General features: G+C 43.3%; 1 protein-coding gene and 1 pseudogene across 1 annotated transcript in view; both read left to right on the top strand.

Moving 5' to 3' along the window:
- Positions 1-22,947, top strand: part of LOC147032500 (gephyrin-like) — a 194,093-nt gene that overhangs the window by 30,921 nt on the left and 140,225 nt on the right. Inside the window, exons 3-5 of the mRNA XM_085870185.1 lie at positions 16,716-16,853; positions 17,046-17,138; positions 21,785-21,840. Of these exons, the coding sequence (XP_085726311.1) occupies positions 16,716-16,853; positions 17,046-17,138; positions 21,785-21,840 (287 nt within the window). The remainder of the gene's footprint in view (positions 1-16,715; positions 16,854-17,045; positions 17,139-21,784; positions 21,841-22,947) is intronic.
- LOC147032502 (uncharacterized) lies at positions 5,902-7,257 on the top strand (annotated as a pseudogene).

Here is a 22,947-nt window from a genome sequence, read left to right as displayed (position 1 = left end):
TATGGCCTGCGTATGCGGAACGTGCTTAAACAGCTTCAGAAGTGCTTCGTGTCCTTTTTCTTGGACGGAAAACACTGGCTGTGACCTGGGGTCCTCATTTTACCACTGACCGATGGAGGCCAAGGCCTGGTCGACATAAAGAGCCGGTTAATGGCCTTTCGACTCTCGGTTGCTCTTCACATGCTATACACGTGACCCTCTCCACCATGGGTCAACATCGCTCATCACCTTTTGCATCAGGCTGGGAGGCGAGGCTATGACCACTCTCTTTTCCTGATGGACCTTTCCAAAATCGACACATCTCCCCTCTCTGGTTTCTATCAGAGCATGCTAAATGCTCTGATAGAGCAAGCTCTGACAATAACAAGAGCTACACATTATTACACGAAACAGATGCTTCTGGAAGAACCTTTGTTCTACAACTCCTTTTTCCATGATATGCCTGATGATAGGTGTTTTATTCAACGCTTTACCGACGAGGGCCTTAAATCTGTCGCAGAACTTCTCAGCCCAAACAACAGCTGGATCGGAGCTGATGCATTGGCAAGCTTGGTCGGTGTGCGATCCTCTCGAATTGTGGCACGCATATTATGTAGTGTGCTTTGGACATACACACTGCTTGCACCTGCTTAGGAGCAGGACCAGCAAAGCAATGAACAAAATACACATTGAATACCTTCTCTCTCAACCTTTCCTGAACTCGTATGTGCTTTTTCTCTTGCCAGCCCTCTTCCTTGTCCCCCCCTTAAAGGCGCTGTCACACCTTGACGATTTATCCAGCAATGGCAATGTATGTAAAACGTTGGCGTGCGCTGAAATTTTGATGTTTTTTTAAAGTTTTGGTCGTATTCATAACGTGTTGGTCGTAGGCATAACATATTAGTAACGTGCACAGGTTTCGTTGTCTTATAGATAACTTATACCAACGAATGCTTAGCCTGTTGTCGGCGTTCACAACCTATGCCCAACGATAGTTTAACTTAGGCATAGCGCGCTGCACATATCGCCGACGATCACGTGGCGTAGCCTGTTAAAAACCTGCCGCACGCCAATTTAAATCATAACCGCCTGAAAATTGAAAGTGTCAACCACGCAGCAGTCACACCTTGACGATTTAGCCAGCGTGTGCCGACCTATGAAAAATTTGCCGAACCTAACTGGCACACGTCGAATACGTTATGGGTAAGTTGTGTATGCGTTAAGGGCATGCTGAAAAACGATGAAGTATGCTGTCATATTTCGTGGTACGTCTCGTACGTCGTGAAATTTCAAGCATGCTGAAAATTTTATGACGTACTCGCTGTATGGCTCACACGTTCCGCAACGCTGGGAATAGGTTGTCGGCACGATATGCGATCGTTGACGCACGTCGACTCAAGTTCCTTGTAAGTTACTCATAAGTCGAAACACGTCGAAGTAATGTTTAGCATACCTGAAACTTATTTTCTCCTTCAAGGCAAATTTTCTTTTTTTCTCCTTGGCTCCGTGAAGGCACGTGACGAAATATCTGAAGTTGTTGTTGTTCTTTTTATTATCATTATTTTTTTAGTCTATCACGAATTTTAAAATATATTCGGACATTTGCTTTTAAGTTTCGACGTCGACGTGACAATATCCGCAAACAGAAAATATTCACAGAAGAAGAACTAAGAATAAGACATGAGCAAACTGAAGAGGCAACCGGACGTGATGTAACGGCACGTGACGAAATATCGGAAGTTATTGTTGTTTTTTGTTGTTTTTTAACGCTGCCAATACGCCATTATACGGTAGCTGTAAATTAGAAACACGTTCAGTAAGTTCTGTGGTCGTCCAGAAGACGTCAATCAAATACGTCTGCATACCTCAATATGCGTTGGAGGTACGTTACACGTCGGTTCAAAGCACGTTACTCATAGGTTAGAAATAAGTTTTGGGTAGCTAAGCATTACCTCGACGTGTTTCGACTTATGAGTAACTTACAAGTAACGTGCCTCGACGTGTGTCAACGATCGCTTAATGTGCCTCGACGTGTGTCAACGATCACGTAACGTGCCTACAACACGTTACTCATAGGTTATAAATAAGTTTCAGGTACACGAATCATTACCTCGACGTGTTTCGACTTATGAATAACTTACAAGTAACGTGTGTCGACGTGTGTCAACAATCGCATGACATGCCTACAACTTATGGCCAAAGTAGTGGAATGTGTGAGTCATACGCTGGCATACGTCATAAAATTTCAAGCATGCTAAAATTTGAGGACAACCGCAAAGTACAACGATGAAAGCCAGCGTACTACGACATATGGCAGTGTTTTTCAGCGTGCTCTTAACGTATGCAAAACTTACCCATAACGTATTCGACGTGTACCAGCGTTTTAGACAAATTTTTCATAAGTCGGCATACGCTGGCTAAATCGTCAAGGTGTGACAGCACCTTAACGTAGGCTTCAATGGCCTTCCCAAACAAAAAGACCTTTATTTGGGTTGTGTAAAATTTCTTTCACAACGGCAAATAACACAGCATAGGGTTCGATGGAGAGACCTCTTACCTTGTTCTCCACCTTATTTTCCAAACTGGAAAGGTTTTTATCACCCTCCTATACCACCATGACATGGTGACCTCCAATGGAGACTAGTACACTGGATCCTTCCTTCTAAACACTTATTACACCGTTTTTCAAATCTGTTTGTAGATGAATGTCCTTTTTGAAAGAAATCTGAAAACCTTTTTCACATCTACATTGAATGCCAACGGTTGGCACCTTTATTTATTTTACTTCGGAATTGTTTTGTGAGGTTTGGTTTGATTTTTAACACTTGTGTGTTCATTTATGGATTGGATATCCCACACAAAAATTCCAATGCTGTGTTAGCCAATTTCCTGCTTGCTCAGGCAAAGATGGCAGTAAATAAGTCAAGGAAAAGAAAACTTGATGGTGTTGGAGTAAATGATGAAGATGCTTTGTTTTTGTTCAAAAATCTTGTAATAAGTCGTGTTAAATTGGATTTTGCTTTCTTTTCAGTAACTGGAAGATTACCGCAGTTTGAATCAAAATGGTGTATTAAGGAAGTTATTTGTAAAGTCCTAGAGGAATGTCTTTCCTTTTGTGAAATGTTTTGTATGCCATCCACCCGATTCATATTTTCCTTTCTTCAGAAATTGTTTCTTACTTTTCTATTTTTCTGTCTTTCTCTGAAATGAAAATGTCACTCCCATTTGGGGGCTTTTTTTCTATTTTTATAATAAAAATATAAAAACTCTCTCTCTCTCTCTCTCTCTCTCTCTCTCTCTCTCTCTCTCTCTCTCTCGCTCTCTCTCTCTCTCTCTCTCTCTCTCTCTCTCTCTCTCTCGCTCTCTCGCTCTCTCTCTCTCTCGCTCTCGCTCTCGCTCTCGCTCTCGCTCTCGCTCTCGCTCTCGCTCTCGCTCTCGCTCTCGCTCTCGCTCTCTCTTGCTCACTCACACACTCACACTCACACTCACACTCGCACACACACACACACACACACTCTCTCACTCACTCTCTCATGCCCTGGTGGTAGTTTGTTGTTTGGGTGTGGTGTCATGGCCACTTGCTACAGCTGCTCTGTGCTGTGGTGAGTTGCTCGTGTGGTTTTCTCCTTTCTGCCTCCCCTCTTTCCTTCTCCTCCTATCCTACTGTGTTTGTCTCGTTTTTTTCTCTGTAGTTGTCCTTTCTATACCCTCTGTCCGAGAGAGAGAGAGAGAGAGAGAGAGAGAGAGAGAGAGAGAGAGAGAGAGAGAGAGAGAGAGAGAGAGAGAGAGAGAGAGAGAGAGAGAGAGAGAGAGAGAGAGAGAGAGAGAGAGAGAGAGAGAGAGAGAGAGAGAGAGAGAGAGAGAGAGAGAGAGAGAGAGAGAGAGAGAGAGAGAGAGAGAGAGAGAGAGAGAGAGAGAGAGTTAGAGTTAGAGTTAGAGTGGGCCTACTTGGGTGTGGGCAACCCAGTGTCAATGAGGCTTTATTATCGTTTTGTTTCATTATAATTTGTCTTGTTTTCCTTGGTTTTGACCTTCTCGCCCGATCTGTGCAAAGAGGTGTTAGTTAAATCGCCGTTATGGCAAATACACGTCCTCGGTATGAGGCGTTTGATAATTTAACGCGGAAACATGCGCTCGTGTGCGTTTCGCCAGAAGGAATCCTCACTGAGGACATCGTCCTTGCAGTCGGGAATATAATCGGTTTTGAACATGTTCGCGCTGCATCGTGAATGAATCAGAAAGTTGTTGTGTTTGTGTCTAATGAAAATTTTGTTCACGATGTTGTTAGTGAGGGGTTAACCACCGATAATGGTGTTTTTATGTTAGCTTCCCCCATGGATACTCCTGCAGTTAATATCGTTGTGTCTAATGTTCCACCATTCTTAAGGCCCAGTCACACCTTGACGTTTTAGCCAGCAATGGCACGTATCAAAATGTATGTAAAACGCTGGCTTACGCTGAAGTTTTGATGTTTTTTTTTTAAAGATTCGGACGTATTCATAACGAGTTGGTCGTATGCATAACATATTAGTAACGGACACAGAACGCTTCGTTGTCTTATAGATAACTTATACCAACGAATGCTTAGCCTGTTGTCAGCGTTCACAACCTATGCCCAACGATAGTCTAACTTATGCATAGCGCGCTGCACGTATCGCCGACGATCACGTGGCGTAGACTATTAAAAGTCTGCCGCACAACGATTCAAATCATAACCGCCGGAGAAATGGAAGTGTCAACATCGCAGTCACACCTTGGCGATCTTGCCAGCGTATGCCAACCTCTGAAAAATGCGTCTAAAACGCTGGCGCATGTCGAATACGGTATGGGTAAGTTTCGTATACGTGAATAGAACGCTAAAGTACGCTATCATACGTCGTAGTAAGTGGAGTACGTCTTGAAATTTTAAACGTGTTAATTTTACGACGTACTTGCCGTATGCCTCACACGTTCCGCATGCGATGGGAATAAGTTGTACGCACGATATGCGATCGTTGGCACACGTCAACAAAAGTTACTTGCAAGTTACTCATAAGTCGAAACCATCAATGATGTTGACACTTCGATTTCTAGTGCGGTTATAATATAATATAATTAAAAGGCTGCCGCTCAACGATTTAAATCATAACCACACTCGAAATCGAAGTGTCAACATCACCGTCATACCGAAGAAAAAAAAAAAACAGGGAGTCTGGAACACTGACGCTAACCATTACCTTGACGTGTTTCGACTTATGAGTAACTTACAAGTAACGTGTGTGGACGTGTGTCAATGATCGCGTAACGTGCCTACAACACGTTACTCATAGGTTAGAAATAAGTTTCGGGTCCGCTAAACATTACCTCGACGTGTTTCGACTGATGAGTAACTTACAAGTAATGTGTGTCAACGATCGCATAACGTGCCTACAACTTATGGCCAGCGTAGCAGAACGTGTGAGTCATACGCTAGCATACGTCGTAAAATTTCAAGCATGCTAAAATTTGAGGACAACCACAAAGTACGACGATGAAAGCCAGCGTACTACGACGTATGGCAGTGTTTTTCAGCGTGCTCTCAATGTTTCCAAAACTTACCCATAACGTATTTGACGTGTGCCAGCGTTTCAGACAGACTTTTCAAAAATCGGCATAAGCTGGCTAAAACGTCACGGTGTGACTGGGCCTTTACCGAATGACATATTATCAGTATGACGACTCCTTGGCTTTTTCACAAGATCTTGGCTATTCATTGTTCACCTTGGCGTCTTGGTTTTCTATAGGTTTTCTTGGCGTATAGGTTTTCTATTATCATCGCTTTTCCGAAACCTTGTGAATTATTGGCTTTTTTCATTGGCTCACCTTGGCATTTATGAAAATGAGGAGTGGTCACACTGCGTATTATTGTCAGTCCTGTCTCGTTATGGAACAGTTGTCTCGAAAATGTCAATGATCCCCCTAAGGAGCTGCGACAAGAGAATAAAACACGTAATGAGTTTCCGTCAGCAGGTGTACATGGTACCTCCTGATCGTGACGACGACACGGGGTTGAACATTTCGTTCAAGGTATATTTTAATGATCGCCAGTATCACATGTATGCCTCGTTGGCCTCTTTAACGTGCTTTCACTGTGGAACCTTTGGTCACGTGAAATGTTTCTGCCCTAAAGTTTCATGTTTAAAGTGTGGTGAAAATGGTCATGCAGATACGGATTGTAAAAAGGATATAAATACCTCAACGCCATTGAAAAGACTGAAGTGAATCCCGTAAATTTACCTGTTCCTGCTGTTCCCACCTGCAGTGAGACGAATGATAACAATACCCCGGTACTAGGTGTCGAGAATGATAGTGTTTCACTTCCCATTCTGGTAAATGAGGTAAATCTAAATTTGTTGACTATTCCTGCTGATTCGTCATGTAGTGAAGCAATGATTGAGGATCCCATTATTATTTCAAAAAAACGGAGAGCATCAGCTGCTTGTCTTTCTATCGGTACTGCAAAGAAGGTAGTGTTGGAGAAGGACAGTGTAGCTGAAAATCCACCTCAATGTGTTCCTCATGTTTCGACCTGTATTGGGAAAAAAATATCGTGAAGTCGGTCCTGTAGTTGAGGAAAATACATCACAAAGTTTGCAGATTATTTCTGAGAATATAAATTGTTGTGTGGGTGAAATAGATAGTGATGCTAAAGACAGTGTTAAACCCCCAAATGAACTGTTACCATCACTAAGTACTGTGAACGAGCAGACAGCGTTTAACACGTCCCTATTCAGTGCCCCATAACCGATGCAAATTCAAATTTGTACTCCGGGATCTCCGATTGAATCGGGAGATAATGCTCCGCAAGAGTGTGAAACCACGATTTCAACTCCTTCTGAGCATAAGGAACATCATCGAAATGATGGTAACACACGAGAGCTTTCCAGCGAATCTCCAGAGATTCTGAACATTCCATTAGTGACTTTGGAGGCTGAAATCCTCGACCCCGGAGGTACCTTGTCTGATTTGTCAGAATCTGATGAAGATGTTGAGGTGCCCGAGTTGTCTCAGCCTCCATCTGATTAGCCAACGATAGCTCATCAACTGGTTCTTTCTTTCCGAAATGAAACTTATCGACAGCGAAATGTAGTTATCAAAGATAAATTTCCTGATCTCGTTTCATTTATTCAAACTGCCAAAGATATTATGAGAAAGGCCGGTGAGTTCTCCTTCACAAAGTCACAGTTTCACCGTCTCAGGAAATTCATGACGAGAGCCGGTGTTGAGATTTCACAACACCTAACCGAACCCTTTGAATGAAGAAAATCACCTTTGGTACCTTAAATATTAATGGTGGAGGTGCAAACCACAGCCACCAAGCTCAAGTGAAATGTTTAATGAGACGGAAGAACATTGACATACTTTTATTACAGGAAACACACATCACTCAGAATGTAGTGTATGATTGGTGTCATCTTTTTGGGGGACAGTGCTTTTTTTTAGCAACTTGTCCTCTCTTTTGGCGGGTGTTGCCTTCAAACTGAGACCTGGGCTCACACCTGAGTCACGTCTCTTCCGGGAGATTGTTAAAGGCAGGTTTATCTCTCTTGAACTAGTCATTAACAATATCCATTGTATTCTATTTAATGTGTACGCACCTAGTGGGAGCACAGACGGAGAGCTTTCTTTGTGTCTGTGATCAATCACTTACAGGCGGTTGATTTATGTCGCTGTGTTTGCATTGGGGATGATTTTAACTGGACCTTCGAACCTGGAATGGACAGGAATACACCAGAACCTCATCCCGAATCTTGTAGTGATTTATCGTTTTTCTTTTCTCGGGCTGGTTTGTTAGATGTATGGAGGGTACTTTACCCCCAATGAATCCCAGTTTACGTGGAGCCGTCTCACCAGAGGGAGGTTTTGCTTTGCCAGACTTGACCGATGGTATATAAACTCACACTTTAGGAACACGGTGGTCTCTCCAGATTTCTCCCCATCGATATACTCAAATCATCACTTAGTAACCATGGCGCTTTTTCTCCCTCAATCAAAACATAGAAGTGCATATTGGAAATTTAGTACCAATCTTTTAGAAAATGATCGATTTAAAGCAGCTTTGCAAGTTTTCTGGGCTAACCAAATCCTAAGAAAATCCTCTTTTTCTTCAGTGAATTTATGGTGGGACAATACAAAAACCCAGATTAGGGTGTTTTATCAGCAGTTCAGGGCAAACACTACAAATGTTAAGAATATAACAATGGCTTGTTTAGAAGCTGACATTGTACACCTCGAAAGTAAACTGGCTAACAGCAATGATACAGGAAGTTATCAATTATTACTTGAAAAGAAGACTCAGTTAAGAGAGTTAATCCAAGAGAAAGCAGCTGGGTTGTTACTTAGACTGAGGGTGAAAAACTTAAAGGTATTCGATACTCCTAGCAAATCTTTCTTTAGTTTAGATTCCTCGAGTAAGTCACCCAATACAATCTTTTCTGTTTTTGACCCCCAACGGAGTTGTCGTTAATCGCAGTGCCATAAGGTTGTGTGTTAAGGATTTCTTCTCCAATCTATTTACAAAACGAACTGCTTGTGATGAAATTATGAACCAATTATCCTCTCACCTCTCCTCTCTAACTGAGCTCCAGCATCAAGACTTGGACTCACCAATTATGCTGGAGGAGTTAACTCAAGCCTTGGCTGGAATGGACTCTGGAAGTGCTCCGGGGATTGATGGCCTACCGGCTGAATTTTATGTGGAATTTTGGGGGCTGTTACGCCCAGAACTGATGCATGTCTTGGAATCATCTTTGTTGCATGGAGAACTGCCTCTAAGCCTGAGAAGAGCGGTAATGTCCCTTCTCCCAAAGGCTGGTGACTTGCGACACATGAAGAATTGGAGACCTGTCTCTTTGCTTTGCACTGATTACAAAATCCTTTCCAAAGCCTTGGAAAATCGACTCAAAAAAGTAATTGGTGATCTGGTCCATCCTGATCAGAGTTATTGTTTACAGGGCAGATTCCATATATGATTACATTTTTTGCATAAGAGACTTGAGAGAGGATAATTGGGCACAGATTGACTTTGGTTTAATTTTTCTTGATTTGGAAAAGGCTTTTGAGAGCATAAACCATGGCTTTCTGCAGCATATGTTGAAAGTCGATGGATTTGGGACTAATTTCAGGACTTACATTGCCTTATTATATAATAATATATCCAGTATGGTTAAGGTAAACAATGAGCATGTTCCCCCCATGCAGGTACAGAAGGGAGGGGGGGGTAAGGCAAGTCTGCCCAGTCTCTGGCTTATTATTCACTCTTGTGTTAGAGCCACTTCGAGTGCTATTGAGGAGAAACGTCAATGGAGTAGTTATGTCTCTTGAGTACCCTTCAGTTATTTTATCAGCATATGCGGATGACGTCTCGGTGGTTGTAAAGAATGACAATGACATTGCCGCTCTTGTCAAGTGTTTAGACTTGTTTTGTTCTGCTTCGTCTTTAAAGTGTAACTGGGAAAAAAGCAAAGCACTGTGGGTTCCCTGTGTGAAAAGCAATTTACCTGGAATGACACTAATCCTGCCAGTTAAACTTCCTCCAAAGCTAAAATTGGTGGATGAAAGTGTCAAATAGCTTGGGGTTTTTCTGGAATCTCCACAATATAGCCAGAAAAACTGGGATAGTGTTCCTGAACGGGCGTAAAAAGATTAAGTCGGTGGAAGAGAGCCCTGCCCCACCTTCCGCATAGAAGTCGGGTCCTGATCATCAACAATTTAGTTGCCTCCTGTTTATGGCACAGATTCATTTGCCTGCAACCACCGAAAGGCTTGGTGAATGGAGTGCAAAAGCAACTGTTGTACTTCTTCTGGGGAGGCCATCACTGGTTCCGACCAACCATTATGTGCCGCCCATTGGTCGAAGGTGGCCAGGGGATGGTCGACATCAGGAGCTAGATAATGGCCTTTCGGCTATGCTCTGTAAAAAAAAAAAATGCTATCTGAAGAGCAATTACCAAACCCATCTTCTGGCTTCTCACATTCTGCAGCAGGCGGGTGGGCTCGGATATGGCCGTGAATGTTTTCTGGTCTTGCTTCAGTGTGTTGACACATCTCTCTCTGATTTTTATCAGAGTCTATTGAACGCCTGGCAGAGCCTTTCAGTGTGCCGCCAGCAGGACACCTATGGAACGAAGATGTTCGCTCAAGTATCTTTGTTCTTTTATCTTCTCTTCCCCAGTATTCCCAGAAGTTGGGACTTCTGCCAACATTTTTTTATCAGCTGGAATCTCAAAAGTACTTCACCTCTGGCATGTTTCAGGTTGTACATGGAAATCTGCACAGGAAATAGCTGACCTCACAGAAACTCACTCCAAAAGATTGATCAGAAAAGTCTTGTGAGAGGTCACACAGATATGGTTCCGACTGGGATTAGTTTTGGACCCAGGCACATGAAGCACTGTTTAATGAGTGGGGTTTTCCCAAGTTATGTATACAGTTTATTCCAGACAACTTGCCCCCCATTGGAGTGGGGTTAAAACCCTTTCAAAAGACGAGCAGCAAAGAACTTTACAAGTCTTGTGTCAAACAACTGCTAGGGGATACACCTTTAAACGGAGTAACCCGGTGGAAGAGACTTATGCCTGCCGGACCCCCCTCTGAACCTGGATGGGACTCCATGGATAACAAGCTCATAAGTAAAAGGTCCGGTGATCTCCAATGGAGGTTGATCCACTGGATAGTCCCTTCCAAGAGGCGAGTTCGTAAATTTTCTCCTGCATCTACGTGTTGTCCATTTTGTACATGTTTGGAAGATGTTTTCCATGCTTTTATTAATTGCGTGAGATTAATTCCTTGATTTAATTGGTTAAATTTTGTGTCACACAAAATGAATGTTGTGTTTTCTTTGCGTTCCTTTATTTTTGGTTTTCATGCCAAGCCTAATAAGGAAAATAGACTTTTTATATTTCTCATAGCAACTGCCAAACTAGCAATATATCTCTCAAGGAGAGAAAAATTAAATAGAAAACCCATTGGGCAATGTGACGTCATGGTTTTCTTTCATGCTCTCGTGTCAGCGAGAATAAAACTTGAATTTTCTTTCTCCCAAGATGCTAATAAGCTTGACGAGTTCGCCAATACTTGGTGTCACAAAGTAATTTGTGAGGTTCATGAGGACCAACTCATGTTACCTTTGGAGTCTGCTTTTGGGTTATTGTACAAAGTTAATGTTCTCTTCTTTCTTTATATTTTCTTTTCTTCTCTCTCTTTCCTTCTCCTTTTCCTTCCGATTTGTTAAATTGTATTTGAGTAATTTGCTGAAGCTTCCTTTGTTTCATTGCTTTTATGTACCAATGGTTGATGTAACGATATAATTTTTTTGTATTTTGTGATAATAAATAGACTTCAAAAGTCTCTCCCTCTCCCTGTCTGTCTCTCTCTGTCTCTCTCTGTCTCTCTCTGTCTCTCTCTCTGTCTCTCTCTCTGTCTCTCTCTCTGTCTCTCTCTCTGTCTCTCTCTCTCTGTCTCTCTCTCTCTGTCTCTCTCTCTCTGTCTCTCTCTCTGTCTCTCTCTCTGTCTGTCTCTCTCTCTCTCTCTCTCTCTCTCTCTCTCTCTCTCTCTCTCTCTCTCTCTTTCTCTGTCTCTCTCTCTCTCTCTCTCTCTCTCTGTCTCTCTCTCTCTCTCTCTCTCTCTCTGTCTCTCTCTCTCTGTCTCTCTCTCTCTGTCTCTCTCTCTGTCTCTCTCTCTCTCTGTCTCTCTCTCTCTGTCTCTCTCTCTCTGTCTCTCTCTGTCTCTGCGTCTCTCTCTCTCTCTGTCTCTCTCTCTCTCTCTCTCTCTGTCTCTCTGTCTCTCTCTCTCTGTCTCTGTCTGTCTCTCTCTGTCTCTCTCTCTCTGTCTCTCTCTCTCTCTCTCTCTCTCTCTCTCTCTCTCTCTCTCTCTCTCTCTCTCTCTCTCTCTCTCTCTCTCTCTCTCTCTCTCTCTCTCTGTCTCTCTCTCTCCCTCTCTCTCTCTCTCTCTCTCTCTCTCTCTCTCTCTCTCTCTCTCTCTCTCTCTCTCTCTCTCTCTCTCTCTCTCTCTCTCTCTCTCTCTCTCTCTCTCTCTCTCTCTCTCTCTCTCTCTCTCTCTCTCTCTCTCTCTCTCTCTCTCTCTCTCTCTCTCTCTCTCTCTCTCTCTCTCTCTCTCTCTCTCTCTCTCTCTCTCTCTCTCTCTCTCTCTCTCTCTCTCGGAATCACCTCTCTTCGTTTGTCCAATAACATTCTCCCCATGAGGATTTTTTAATGTGGCTTCTCTCTGTCATCTCATGTTCTCTCCCATTCCTCCCAACAATTTATTTTACTCTTGCTAACCTCCTCGATACACTCACCTCTTTCTTTCAGATGCTGTTTGAACACATGTGCAATATGTGTTGTATGTGTCCCCTCATGTTGTACGACACTTGTAGTCATCAACGGCATGTGCTGGGCTGCAGATACTAGAGAGGCAGAAATTAAAAAGTGGCCTAGATAAGGATTTAAAAATCATCGAGAGGTAGAAAATGCCATCCACCATAGTTAGTTAGGAAATGGGTTGGGGCATATGACCAGGTAAGGTGACATCAATTTTTTTCCCCAAAAATGGCCCTTTTTATCCCTTTTTCTGTCAAAATTCGATTTCCCAAAAATCTATGATTTTAGGGGTAGAGAAAGAAGATTTGCTCGACAGGATGAAATATGAAAAAGTTACACAATTTTACTGTAAGGGGTCAGCAGCAGTCCAAAAGGGCAAATGGCCCTTCCACCCCGAAAACTGGGTCCTTTTTCAGAACGGCCTCCCTAATCACAACTTCTGGTAGAACAGTAGACAAACTTCACCATTCTTCAGCATGTGGACATATTCAGGTAGTTTTTGGAAAGTTTTGAGCATGAAAGGTCAATCAGGGAGTGATTACTGGGGGGTTGAACTTTATTTTACTCTTGGACCTGAGTAAATTGGATATTTTACTCTTGGATATTTTGCTCCCAATATTTGGACCTGAGTGACGAGTTGCCCATTCTAAATGATGATATATGATGGGGTTGGGGTGGTTAGAATATTGTGAAGCTTCTACCCCTTCCCCCCCCCACCCCCTCCTATCTTCAGCCATAACACAACAATCATACAACTGTCTGATGAAGTTTTCCAAGTCGGCATCAGAGGTGCAATAACCTGAAACCACAAAGTATTCACCATTGTGCTCACTGTATCATCATGAATGTTTCTATTCAATGAGATCCTTCTGACAAAGTCCACCACAAAGACAGGCACTGATGCAAGCCCCTATTGTCTTCAAGCAGCCACATCTTGTCTCGGTACATCTGGCTTTGCAGGAACAAGTGACCAGGTCAGCGCATTTTTGGAGAATGGGATCCAGTGTCATAAGTTTTGTTTTCAGTTTCCCCTTTTCAAGGATCCATCCACAACTAGTGGGAGGAGGACACTCTGGGTTTGGCACTATTGCATTCTTCCAAATGAAGGTTTGGTAATTTGCTCGGTCGAAGTGCAACTGGAGCGCATCCGGTGATGGCGGTAATGATTACACAGAGCTCTTGCCCTTTACAAACATCTTCAATCTAACTTCGTTTATTGAGGAGATGCTCCCATACCCATAGTGGTGGCATATGAAATGTTCTGCATAATTCCTGGCTTCATCGGTCAGCTCGGGGGACTCTCCAAACTGTGTCAGTAAGCCTGGCTCTTTCTCATAGACTTTCCATGTTCTTCGTTGAGGTTTTCCAGACAACTGACTTGTTGTGTCACAGCCCGATACCGAATGGTATGCAATGATATTGTCCATAGTCAGAGGTGGATAGTCAATGGCATGAACGGGGATGTATTTTGGCTTCTGTGAAGTTCCACAACTCATTCATACTTCAGAAGGAAGGTGTTTACGGTGGCCAACAGCAAGAACAAGGACATCAGTGTCACGACACTGGATAACAATACGGTGTACCCAACATCAGTTGCCTCTTTCGCATGGAGTATTAGCCTTGTATCTGCTTCCTCATGGTTCGATTTCAGCTGTGAGATGTTATCTCGGCTCGAGGACCAAACACCACTGGCATCCTCAAACCCCCCAGCGAGAACAAGCTCATGACCTTGTGACAAGTCACTGGCATTTCTGATAAGTTCACTGCTTAGAAATGAAGCCAACTCTGCTTTGTTTCTTGAATGACTGATGAACTGCTTCCAATTCTGGGGCAACTTCACACATCTAGAATCGATCACCCTTCTTATTGGTCTCATCACACCTGCACGATTTGAACGCGTTCCATCTTTGATGGACGTCTCAAAATATCTGTCAAACAATACATCTACTCGGGAATACCCCAATGTGAATTTCCGTTTCACACTGTTGGTGAATACATCTGACAGATCCCCGAATGTATTGGAATTTTCTGGCTTGCCAATGGCCTGAATGATGGCTGGTCCATCAATCAGGAGACAAATGGGGGCATCACTGTATGGTAGATGATCCATTGTCTCGACAGTTGTTTTCTCAGTGAGGATGTCTATGAGATCAGATTTGTTGGTGGACAGAAGTTTGTGATCGGTTTTCGCGAGTGCAAGCGGAACTGGAGAGAGTTCGTGTTTGAGAATGTTCTCCAAGTTAACGTTCCTCCTGCTATCTGAGGCTATGAGTAACCGACGGAAAATATGTCTTTCTGCTTTGACTTCAACCACTTTGTCCTTTTGGACAGTGGCTTTCACTTTGTACATTGTAGCAAGAGTTTGAGCTTTGTTCTGAGGCAACCTTGAATAAAAGTCTGTGGACTGTTCGATGAGACGTGATTTGATGAAGTCTTGCACTAGGGTCACACCCTTCTTCTCAACGGACAGTAGCCCGTCCCTCACATCATCAGGGGCCACGTCACCTGTGAACAAACACACGAGATCTTCAGTTGTGTTGGAAAAACAGTCTTTATGCCACTTCAGTTTTTGGATTCGTTTTCTAAGTCAATTGCACTGTTCAGAACATCAGTGTATTGTTCACATCTGTACTTGATTCTTGTCGCCAATGTTTCTTTAAATCTGGCTAATCCTTTCGAGGTAGCTTCTCTTAGGTCTTCACCAGGCTGCACTTTCTGGCAAATGGCACACTTCTTGAACACGAAACCATATGGTCGTTTGCGTTTGCGAACGTTCAGTGTTGACTCCATAACGTGCAAAGCAAAGAACATCGATTAGAATCTCTGAGGCCAATGCTAATAAATGACTTTACCAGCATGAATATAACCCCACCTTTAATGGAAAAAGAGCCTGATCAGTAACAATGATGAATGCATCTTTCGTTTTACATTTGGTGATAAATTCATCATCGAGATGGCCCCTTTTTCAGATTCAAGACGATGCACATAAGTTGACACACAACCTATTACAGCCTTATTGTTTCAGTAAATCTTATCAGGTTACCTTTTTATCTCTCGTGAAACACTATAGTTTGTTTCTTTGTTATGTCTCATGAGGTGTACTTCATTTGACTTGTCAATGAATATCTAGGAATTGGGAGGGATTAAATCAATGATTTTGATGAAATGTCAAACTTCATTTACAGTGCTGCCATCTTTTTTCAAGACGAGGACCTGAGGGACCATCTCAAAGGTTTAGAAAGGACGTGAAGAAAAACAAAAGGATACCTCGATCTATGGCAGAAGATTTAAAATACTATAGATTACCTCAGTTTCTGGCCTTTTATTTTTCCAACCAGACCCAATTTCAGGCTGGGGTATGAAGGGTGGGGGTAGAAGGGTCACAATATTCCGATCTCCCCTTATGGCGGAAGATAGGAGCGGGTGAGGGTGGGGGGGTATAAGCATCACAATATTCTAACCACCCCAACCCCATCATATATCATCATTTAGAATGGGCAACTTGTCACTCAGGTCCAAATATTGAGCATTATTCATGTATTATTTTGTTCATTAGTGCTATGTCCTGAAAAATGCTGGAATTTGCTTCGTGGCAAAAAGGGTACAAGTTCAAACCCCCAGTAATCACTCCCTGATTGGCCTATCATGCTCAAAACTTCCCAAAAACTACCTGAATATGTCCACATGCTGAAGAATGGTGAAGTTTGTCTACAGTTCTACCAGAAGTTGTGATTAGGGGGGAGGGCGTTCTGAAAAAGGGCCCAGTTTTCGGAGAGGAAGGGCCATTTTCCCTTTTGGACTGTTGCTGACCCCTTACAGTAAAATTTTGTTACTTTGTCATATTTTATCCTGTAGAGCACATCAAATGCTTCATTCTAAGTGGTAAATAAACATTGTAGCATCAAAAATAAGCATTTTATGAGCAAATCTTCTTTCTGTACCCCGAAAATCACTGATTTTTGGGAAATCGAATTTTGACAGAAAAAGGGGTAAGAAGGGCCATTTTTGGGACAAAAATTGATGTCATCCTACCTGGCCAGATGCCCCCAACCCATTTCCTAACTAACTATGGTGGATGACATTTTCTACCTCTCGATGATTTTTAAATCCTAATTTGTTGCCTCTGCCTCTCGACTAAGATTAATGGAGGATAGCTTGATGATAAATCATTGTTGACATAGTACTGTTGAAATAAATATACTGTACAGTATTATAAAATATAGAGAACTCTCACATGCACACCAAAGCTCACCACCAGGTTGAAAGGTTCAATCAAAACCAATTAGTTCTGACCTTGCTAAGATAAAACAAAAATAATGTGGTGTGTGTGTGTGTGTGTGTGTGCGTGTGCGTGTGCGTGTGCGTGTGCGTGTGCGTGCGTGCGTGCACGCTAAGCAGGTCACAGTGCAGTGGACATAACCAAGTCATCTCGACGTGCTCGGGCTGCTTCATTCCCATTGACATCAATGGATAAGGCCTTTATCACCGTTCTCGAGATGACGCCTGTGCTGGGTACAGAGAATGTCAACTACCATGGTAAATTAGTTAGCCAAAATTGAGGAATAACCCCATGAAGAGTAACATCAGAGTGTGTGTGCTGGAACCAATGAAATAAACCCTTGTGGTATGAATATGCTTCAGTGAAACATGTTGACACTTTAACAAAGGCTAAGCTTCTCTCCCTCCATCACACTGTTAGTTGCCTGTGTCTGGCCTTTTCAACTGCAGATGGTTTTGGACGTGTACTCGCACAAGATGTATTTGCCAAGGACAACCTTCCACCTTTCCCGGCATCTATGAAGGATGGCTATGCCGTGCGAGGTAGTTCATAATTTGTGGATGTAATTGTACAATTTTTTTTCCATTCTTTGTGAGAATTTTTTGGTGACACTATATTTTCATATGTGGCTTTGTACAGTCCAATCCAAATTGCCCTAAATGAACTGAGGCATCCACAATATGTGAAATGAAACTGTATTAGATAGAGCAGGCAGGTGACACCTTCTCGAATGACGTTAGTAAGCCATTTTGGTTTTTAATATACAATATGAAATATCCATCCATCCCAATTCCATCCCCATTGACGGGAAAAGCAAGCAAAAGTCTCCATCCAGAGTGATGGGAAAAGTTTAAGTTAATTTATCAATTAAAATTATTTCATGGACTTCAAAAAGGTCAGTTGTGTTACATTCTTGGTTTCACTCAGAACCAAAGCTCTGAGAGACTTATACCGCCCACAGTGAAATAGTGGTGCAACATCGGGCAGCAGAGATTGGATTTGTCTAAAAAGAGGGCAAAGCTATCCTGCTTGAGAAATAAAATTTGACATCAACTTTACTCATGTCTGTTCTTCCGTCATTTCAAAAGTGAATGTTGAGCTTTTCAAACGGAGTGCGGGAATGTAGGCGTAAACGGGAGACAGACAGACAGACAGACAGACGAACGCACGGACAGACACCACGGCTCCAATATTAAGAGAGATGAGAGTAAAATGGTTTTGAATTATCCACTGTGAAGGATCATGAGGTGCTGACGTTTCAGACTTAACCATTTTCCTCCATCCTCTTTTGCTCTGATGGGGGTAAAACCCAAAATGTCAGCATCTTGTGATCCTTCAGGGTGGATAACTCTGACGTTTTCCTTCTCATGTTTGTATTCTCTTGTGCTGCCAACGCAGACTGCTAGTTTTGTGTTGGAATTAGCAGCTCCGTTTGTAATAGATTAATAGCTGATTATATTCATCCCGATATATACAATTGACACCAACAAAAGAGGGCTCATTTTATGTCCCAATTTTTTTATATATTTTTTTGTATACACTGTCGAGGCTCGTATGAGAACTAACACAAAGAATGTACAACAAGGGGAGCAGGAGACAAGAAAGGGGGGGGAGAAAATACAGTGCAGAACAGAGACATGAGGAGATCTATGGAAGGGAGAGGGATGGGGCAGGGTACATGGGGTAAACAAGATGGACACGACAGGGACTTTCAGGAAGGAAAGCAGGGAATTTGAAGGAGGTGGGTTTGGGGTGGATTAATGGGGGTAGAAAAGATCGTGGTTTTGGATGGGGGTGGATAAGAGTTGGTGGTGAACAGCTGTTTTGAAGACCTGGAGGGAAGAGTGCGATTGAAGTGAGTGTTGGAGTTTGTTCCAAAGGTGGAGAAAAAGACGAATGAAAGAGTGAAGGTGAGCAGTGATTCTTGATTTTGGTAGTTTTACCGAAAGGGGGTTGTTGGCGGACCTTGAGCTCCCTGTGGAAATATGGGGCAGAGGGACATATCTCAGACAGCGCGGGAGGAGGCCAGAGAGGAGACAGTAGAAGACAGACAGACAGACCACCAACCTGCCTGCGGGGAGAGAGTGAGAGACCCAAAGACTCAGCCACATCACGGGAGATACCAAGTATCCTAAATGCCTTGGTTTTCACGGTGTGAAAGGTGAGATGCAGGAGCACCACTCCAGAGGGGAGAGCAGTACTCCATCAGGCTGCGGACGAAAGCTTTGTATGTGGTCAGGAGCTCAGGTGTTCCAGGGAAGGACTTTGAACGACGGAGGATTCCCAGTCAGCGACTGGCTTTGGAGGCCAGCTTGGAAATGTGGTTTCCCCAGGAAAGATCATGGCACATAGTGAGCCCTCGAAGCTTGAATGAAAGGAGTTCTTCAACAAGATTGTTGAGAAAGTAAATGGGTGGGGCGGGGGGTTCCAGACGGTCCTTTTGGAGAGACATCGTGAGAGTGTGAGATTTATCAGGATTGAAGGACATGTTCCACGTGTTGGACCAACTTGTGATTTTATCCAGATCTGCAGAGAGTGAAGAGGCTGCTGGTTGCCAATCTGAGGGATGACAGATAGTATGGCAGAGGGTGCAGTCATCAGCAACGAGATAAAGAGGATTTTCCAGAGAGTCAGAGAGATCATTTATGAAAACCAGAACACTGCCTTGAGGAACTCCAGCCTGGACAGGAAGAGGGGATGAGAGAACTCCATTAAGGGCCACATGTTGGCTCCGACAGGAGAGGAAGTCTGCGAGCCATGAGTGGAGACGTCCTTGGATACCATAAAAGGCGAGTTTGGTGAGCAGGGCAGGGTACCAGACCATATCGAAGGCACGTGATATGTCTAGGGAGATGGCTCTGATTTCATGTCTGGCATTGAGGACCTCCATCCATTGTTGGGAGAGCAGAATCAGTATATCCAGGGTAGAGTGACCTGTTCTAAATCCATATTGATGACTGGAAATCAAGCCATTGCAGAAGAGGAAGGATTTAATGTCTGAAGTGATGATGGATTCCATAACCTTGCTGATGATAGGGAGAAGGCTGATTAGTTTGTAATTGCAGGGATCTGTTTTTGCACCTTTTTATGCAGAGCAGTAATGTTTGCTGATTTCTAAGCAGATGGCAGAAGACCTTGAGCAAATGAGAGGGTGAATAGCACAGAGGGAGGGTGAGCAAGAGCAGCAGAGCAGGTTTGTTGGACACGTGAGCTGGTGCCGTCTGGACCGGTTGCAGAATCTGAGTCGAGGTTTGACAGCTAGCTCTCCACTTTGTCAGAAGAAAAGGACACAGAGTCCAAGAACATCTAGGTGCGACTGGGTAAGCCTTGTTGTTGCCTGTGTCTGGCCTGTAAGGTGGGACAGAAAACGATGGGTTTGTGACACAAGATTTAGAAGGAAACACGGAGTTTAGGCATTCCGCCTTTCCATGTTCGGTATCAACTGTGCGGCCATTTGAGTGAAGGGAGGGGATGGAGGGGGAACATACACCACAAACAGACTTGACTAGACACCACCAGAATTTGGAGTAGGGAGACAGGTTTGAGAGTTCGGACTTGAAATTAGAAAGATGCTGTTTCCTGGCTCTCTTGAGGGTAGACACACACTTGTTCCGAGCTTTATGGAAGGAACTGAGATTGCCTCATGGAAGGCTAATCCAACTGAAGGCAAAGGCAAGTTGTTTCAGGACAACTGCCTTGCCATAAGCTTCAGTGTACCATTGGTGGGAGGAAGGGTAGGCCAATTGAAGACGAGATGGGAAAAATCTGTGCATGAGAGAGCAAGATTCTTTGAATGAGTTGATGTTGGAGGAAGTAGCGATTACCCAGTCTAGAAGTTTGATGGCTGCTTGAATTGCTGCCAGTCGGCCTGAGTGAAATGCTAGACTTGATGGCACTGAGGTGGTTCTCTAATAACAGCCAGAGAGATGTCTACTTTGACGAGCACGTGGTCAGATGAACCGATTGGAGGAGAGGAAGAACGGCACATAATATCAGGGAAATTTCTCAAAATCAGATCCAGAAGAGGATGGATTACACTTGGTTGAGAGAGATCCTGGTTGGGAAGTTGACAGATTGAGTCAGTCCCAATGAGTCACAGAAATCTTTTGCTGAAGTGCCATGGCAGGTGAGAGAGGTACCTACACCCAGCCAACTGGCATGATGACAATTGAAGTCACCACATATGAGGAAGAGAGAGTTGGGATGAGGGGATAGAAGTTGGTCCATGTTTTCGGAGAGCGAGATGTAAATGGAGTCATCACTGCTTGGTGGACGATACAGCACACATATTACCATGAGGTGGGAGTGGAGGGGAAACTGCAGCCAGAGGTATTTCTGTGGGTATGGGGGAGAGAGGGCCGTGCATGATGAGTGAGGAATGGAGTCTTTGATAAAGACAGCAACTCCGCCACCAGGACGAGGCTCAGGTCTGTCCCACTAGAAGAGGGAGTAACAAGAGAGAGAGAGATACTTGGGAGTCAGAGACGTCTTGAAGAGGGAATTCTGCAGACAGTGAGTTCGATTTGCTGTGATGATGAGGGATTTTGAAAGTTTTGATTTGCTGCAGTGACATTTTTGATTTCCTTTTCACCACCAAGATGAATAGCTTCAATGAATGATGCACAACAGCAGAAGGAACAGTTGTCTGAGAAAATTGACATCTTCTTACCCACTGTGAATAATGAGCAGGATGAACAACTTATCCGCATCACAAAATAATTTACACCAAGCTGCAACAGAAGGCTGGTGGTGGATCATTTGGCTCATGCACAGGAATACAATGTTGAATAATGGACAGATAAGTAAGACTATGTTGCCTGCTTCATATGTAACCTAATGCACATATGGAAAATGGCGTCCCTTTGTTGGTTCCTGAGATATTTGATTTTTCCGTAATGTTCAGTACGTCACATTTAGGAAAAGGCACTTTCTGAAAAATTTACTGATGTAACCGGTCAAGTCAGCATTGCTTGGCTCATCTAAACACATCTAGCTCATCATGCTGTGATTCCAGGTTCAAATGCCATTTACTCTTTCAATTTGTCCATCGTCTCCCTCTGTCCTTGAAATATATGTAAAAATAGACTAATGTCCTATTCCTACACAAAAGATGTACAAGCTCCGACGTGAACATTTTGTCACAGTACAACAATGGCTGTGTGTGACCCATGTGTCCTTGCTGCCGCAGCTGCAGACGGGCCTGGAGATCGGTTTGTCATCGGGGAGTCGAATGCGGGAGAGCCGGTAAGCGGGCGGTCACCTCTGTCTCTGCTGGATGTATTTAATCTGTTGTATAAACACAAGTTGCCATGCTGGGAATGCGATTTCTTTTTAGACGATTAGTCTCTTAAGAATTTCCCATTATTGTTCTGTTAAAGGTCCGTGTTTGTATGTTTATTTTTTTCAACATGTTAATTTAACATTGCAGCATTGCTCCCAAAATAATACTTTCAACAAATGTACAATTTTTTGATTGAATGATTATGTTTGTTTTTAGTGCTTTATCAAGGGAGTTTTTTTTTTGGGGGGGGGGGGGTCAGTTCTTAATATATGAATGCTGATCATGAGCTGACAGATGGCCTGGAGTTATGCACACTTGCCTCAAAGCTGTCTAACCTGGATTTGAATCCTGACCCAGCTATAAACTGTTCACCACCATCTCAGATATACCCCCATCCAAAACCATGATCTTTTCTACCCCTGTTAACCTCCCCCTCCCACCACCTCCTTCAAAATTTCCAGTTTTTCTTTCCTGAGAGTTTGATTCTTTATCCATCTTGTCCCCCAAATGCACCCTCCCCTACCCTCATTCCTCCCCATGTCCCTTATTTTGTCCAAAGTCTTTCTTTATTTGGTCCTTCAACCCTGCTGTTGGAGTTTCCCTCCTCTCTTCCTCCTGCTCCTTTTGTTCTGTTATAGGGCACTGTCACACCTTGACGTTTTAGCCAGCATATGGCAACGTATCAAAATGTATGTAAAACGCTGGCATACGCTGAACTATTGATGTTTTTTTCAGTTTTGGGCATATTCATAACGAGTTGGACGTGTGCATAACGTATTAGTAACGTACACAGAACGTTTCGATAACTTATAGATAACTTATACCAACGAATGCTTAGCGTGTTGTCGGCGTTCACAACCTATGCCCAATGATAGTCTAACTTATGCATAGCGTGGCAGCATATCGCCGACGATCACGTGGCATAGTCTATTAATAGGCTGCCGCTCAACGATTTAAAGGCCCTGTCACACCCTGACGATTTAGCCAGCGTATGCCGATGTATGAAAAATTTGTCTAAAACGCTGGCACACGTCGAATACGTTATGGGTAAGTTTTGTATACGTTAAGAG

The sequence above is a fragment of the Eptatretus burgeri genome, chromosome 2, assembly GCF_056783735.1.
Source record: "Eptatretus burgeri isolate ZD-2024b chromosome 2, Ebu_testis_v1, whole genome shotgun sequence".
In the NCBI taxonomy this organism is placed as follows: domain Eukaryota; kingdom Metazoa; phylum Chordata; class Myxini; order Myxiniformes; family Myxinidae; genus Eptatretus; species Eptatretus burgeri.
The sequence above is the reverse complement of the archived record's forward strand: the minus strand, read 5'-3'. Positions and strand labels throughout refer to the sequence as shown.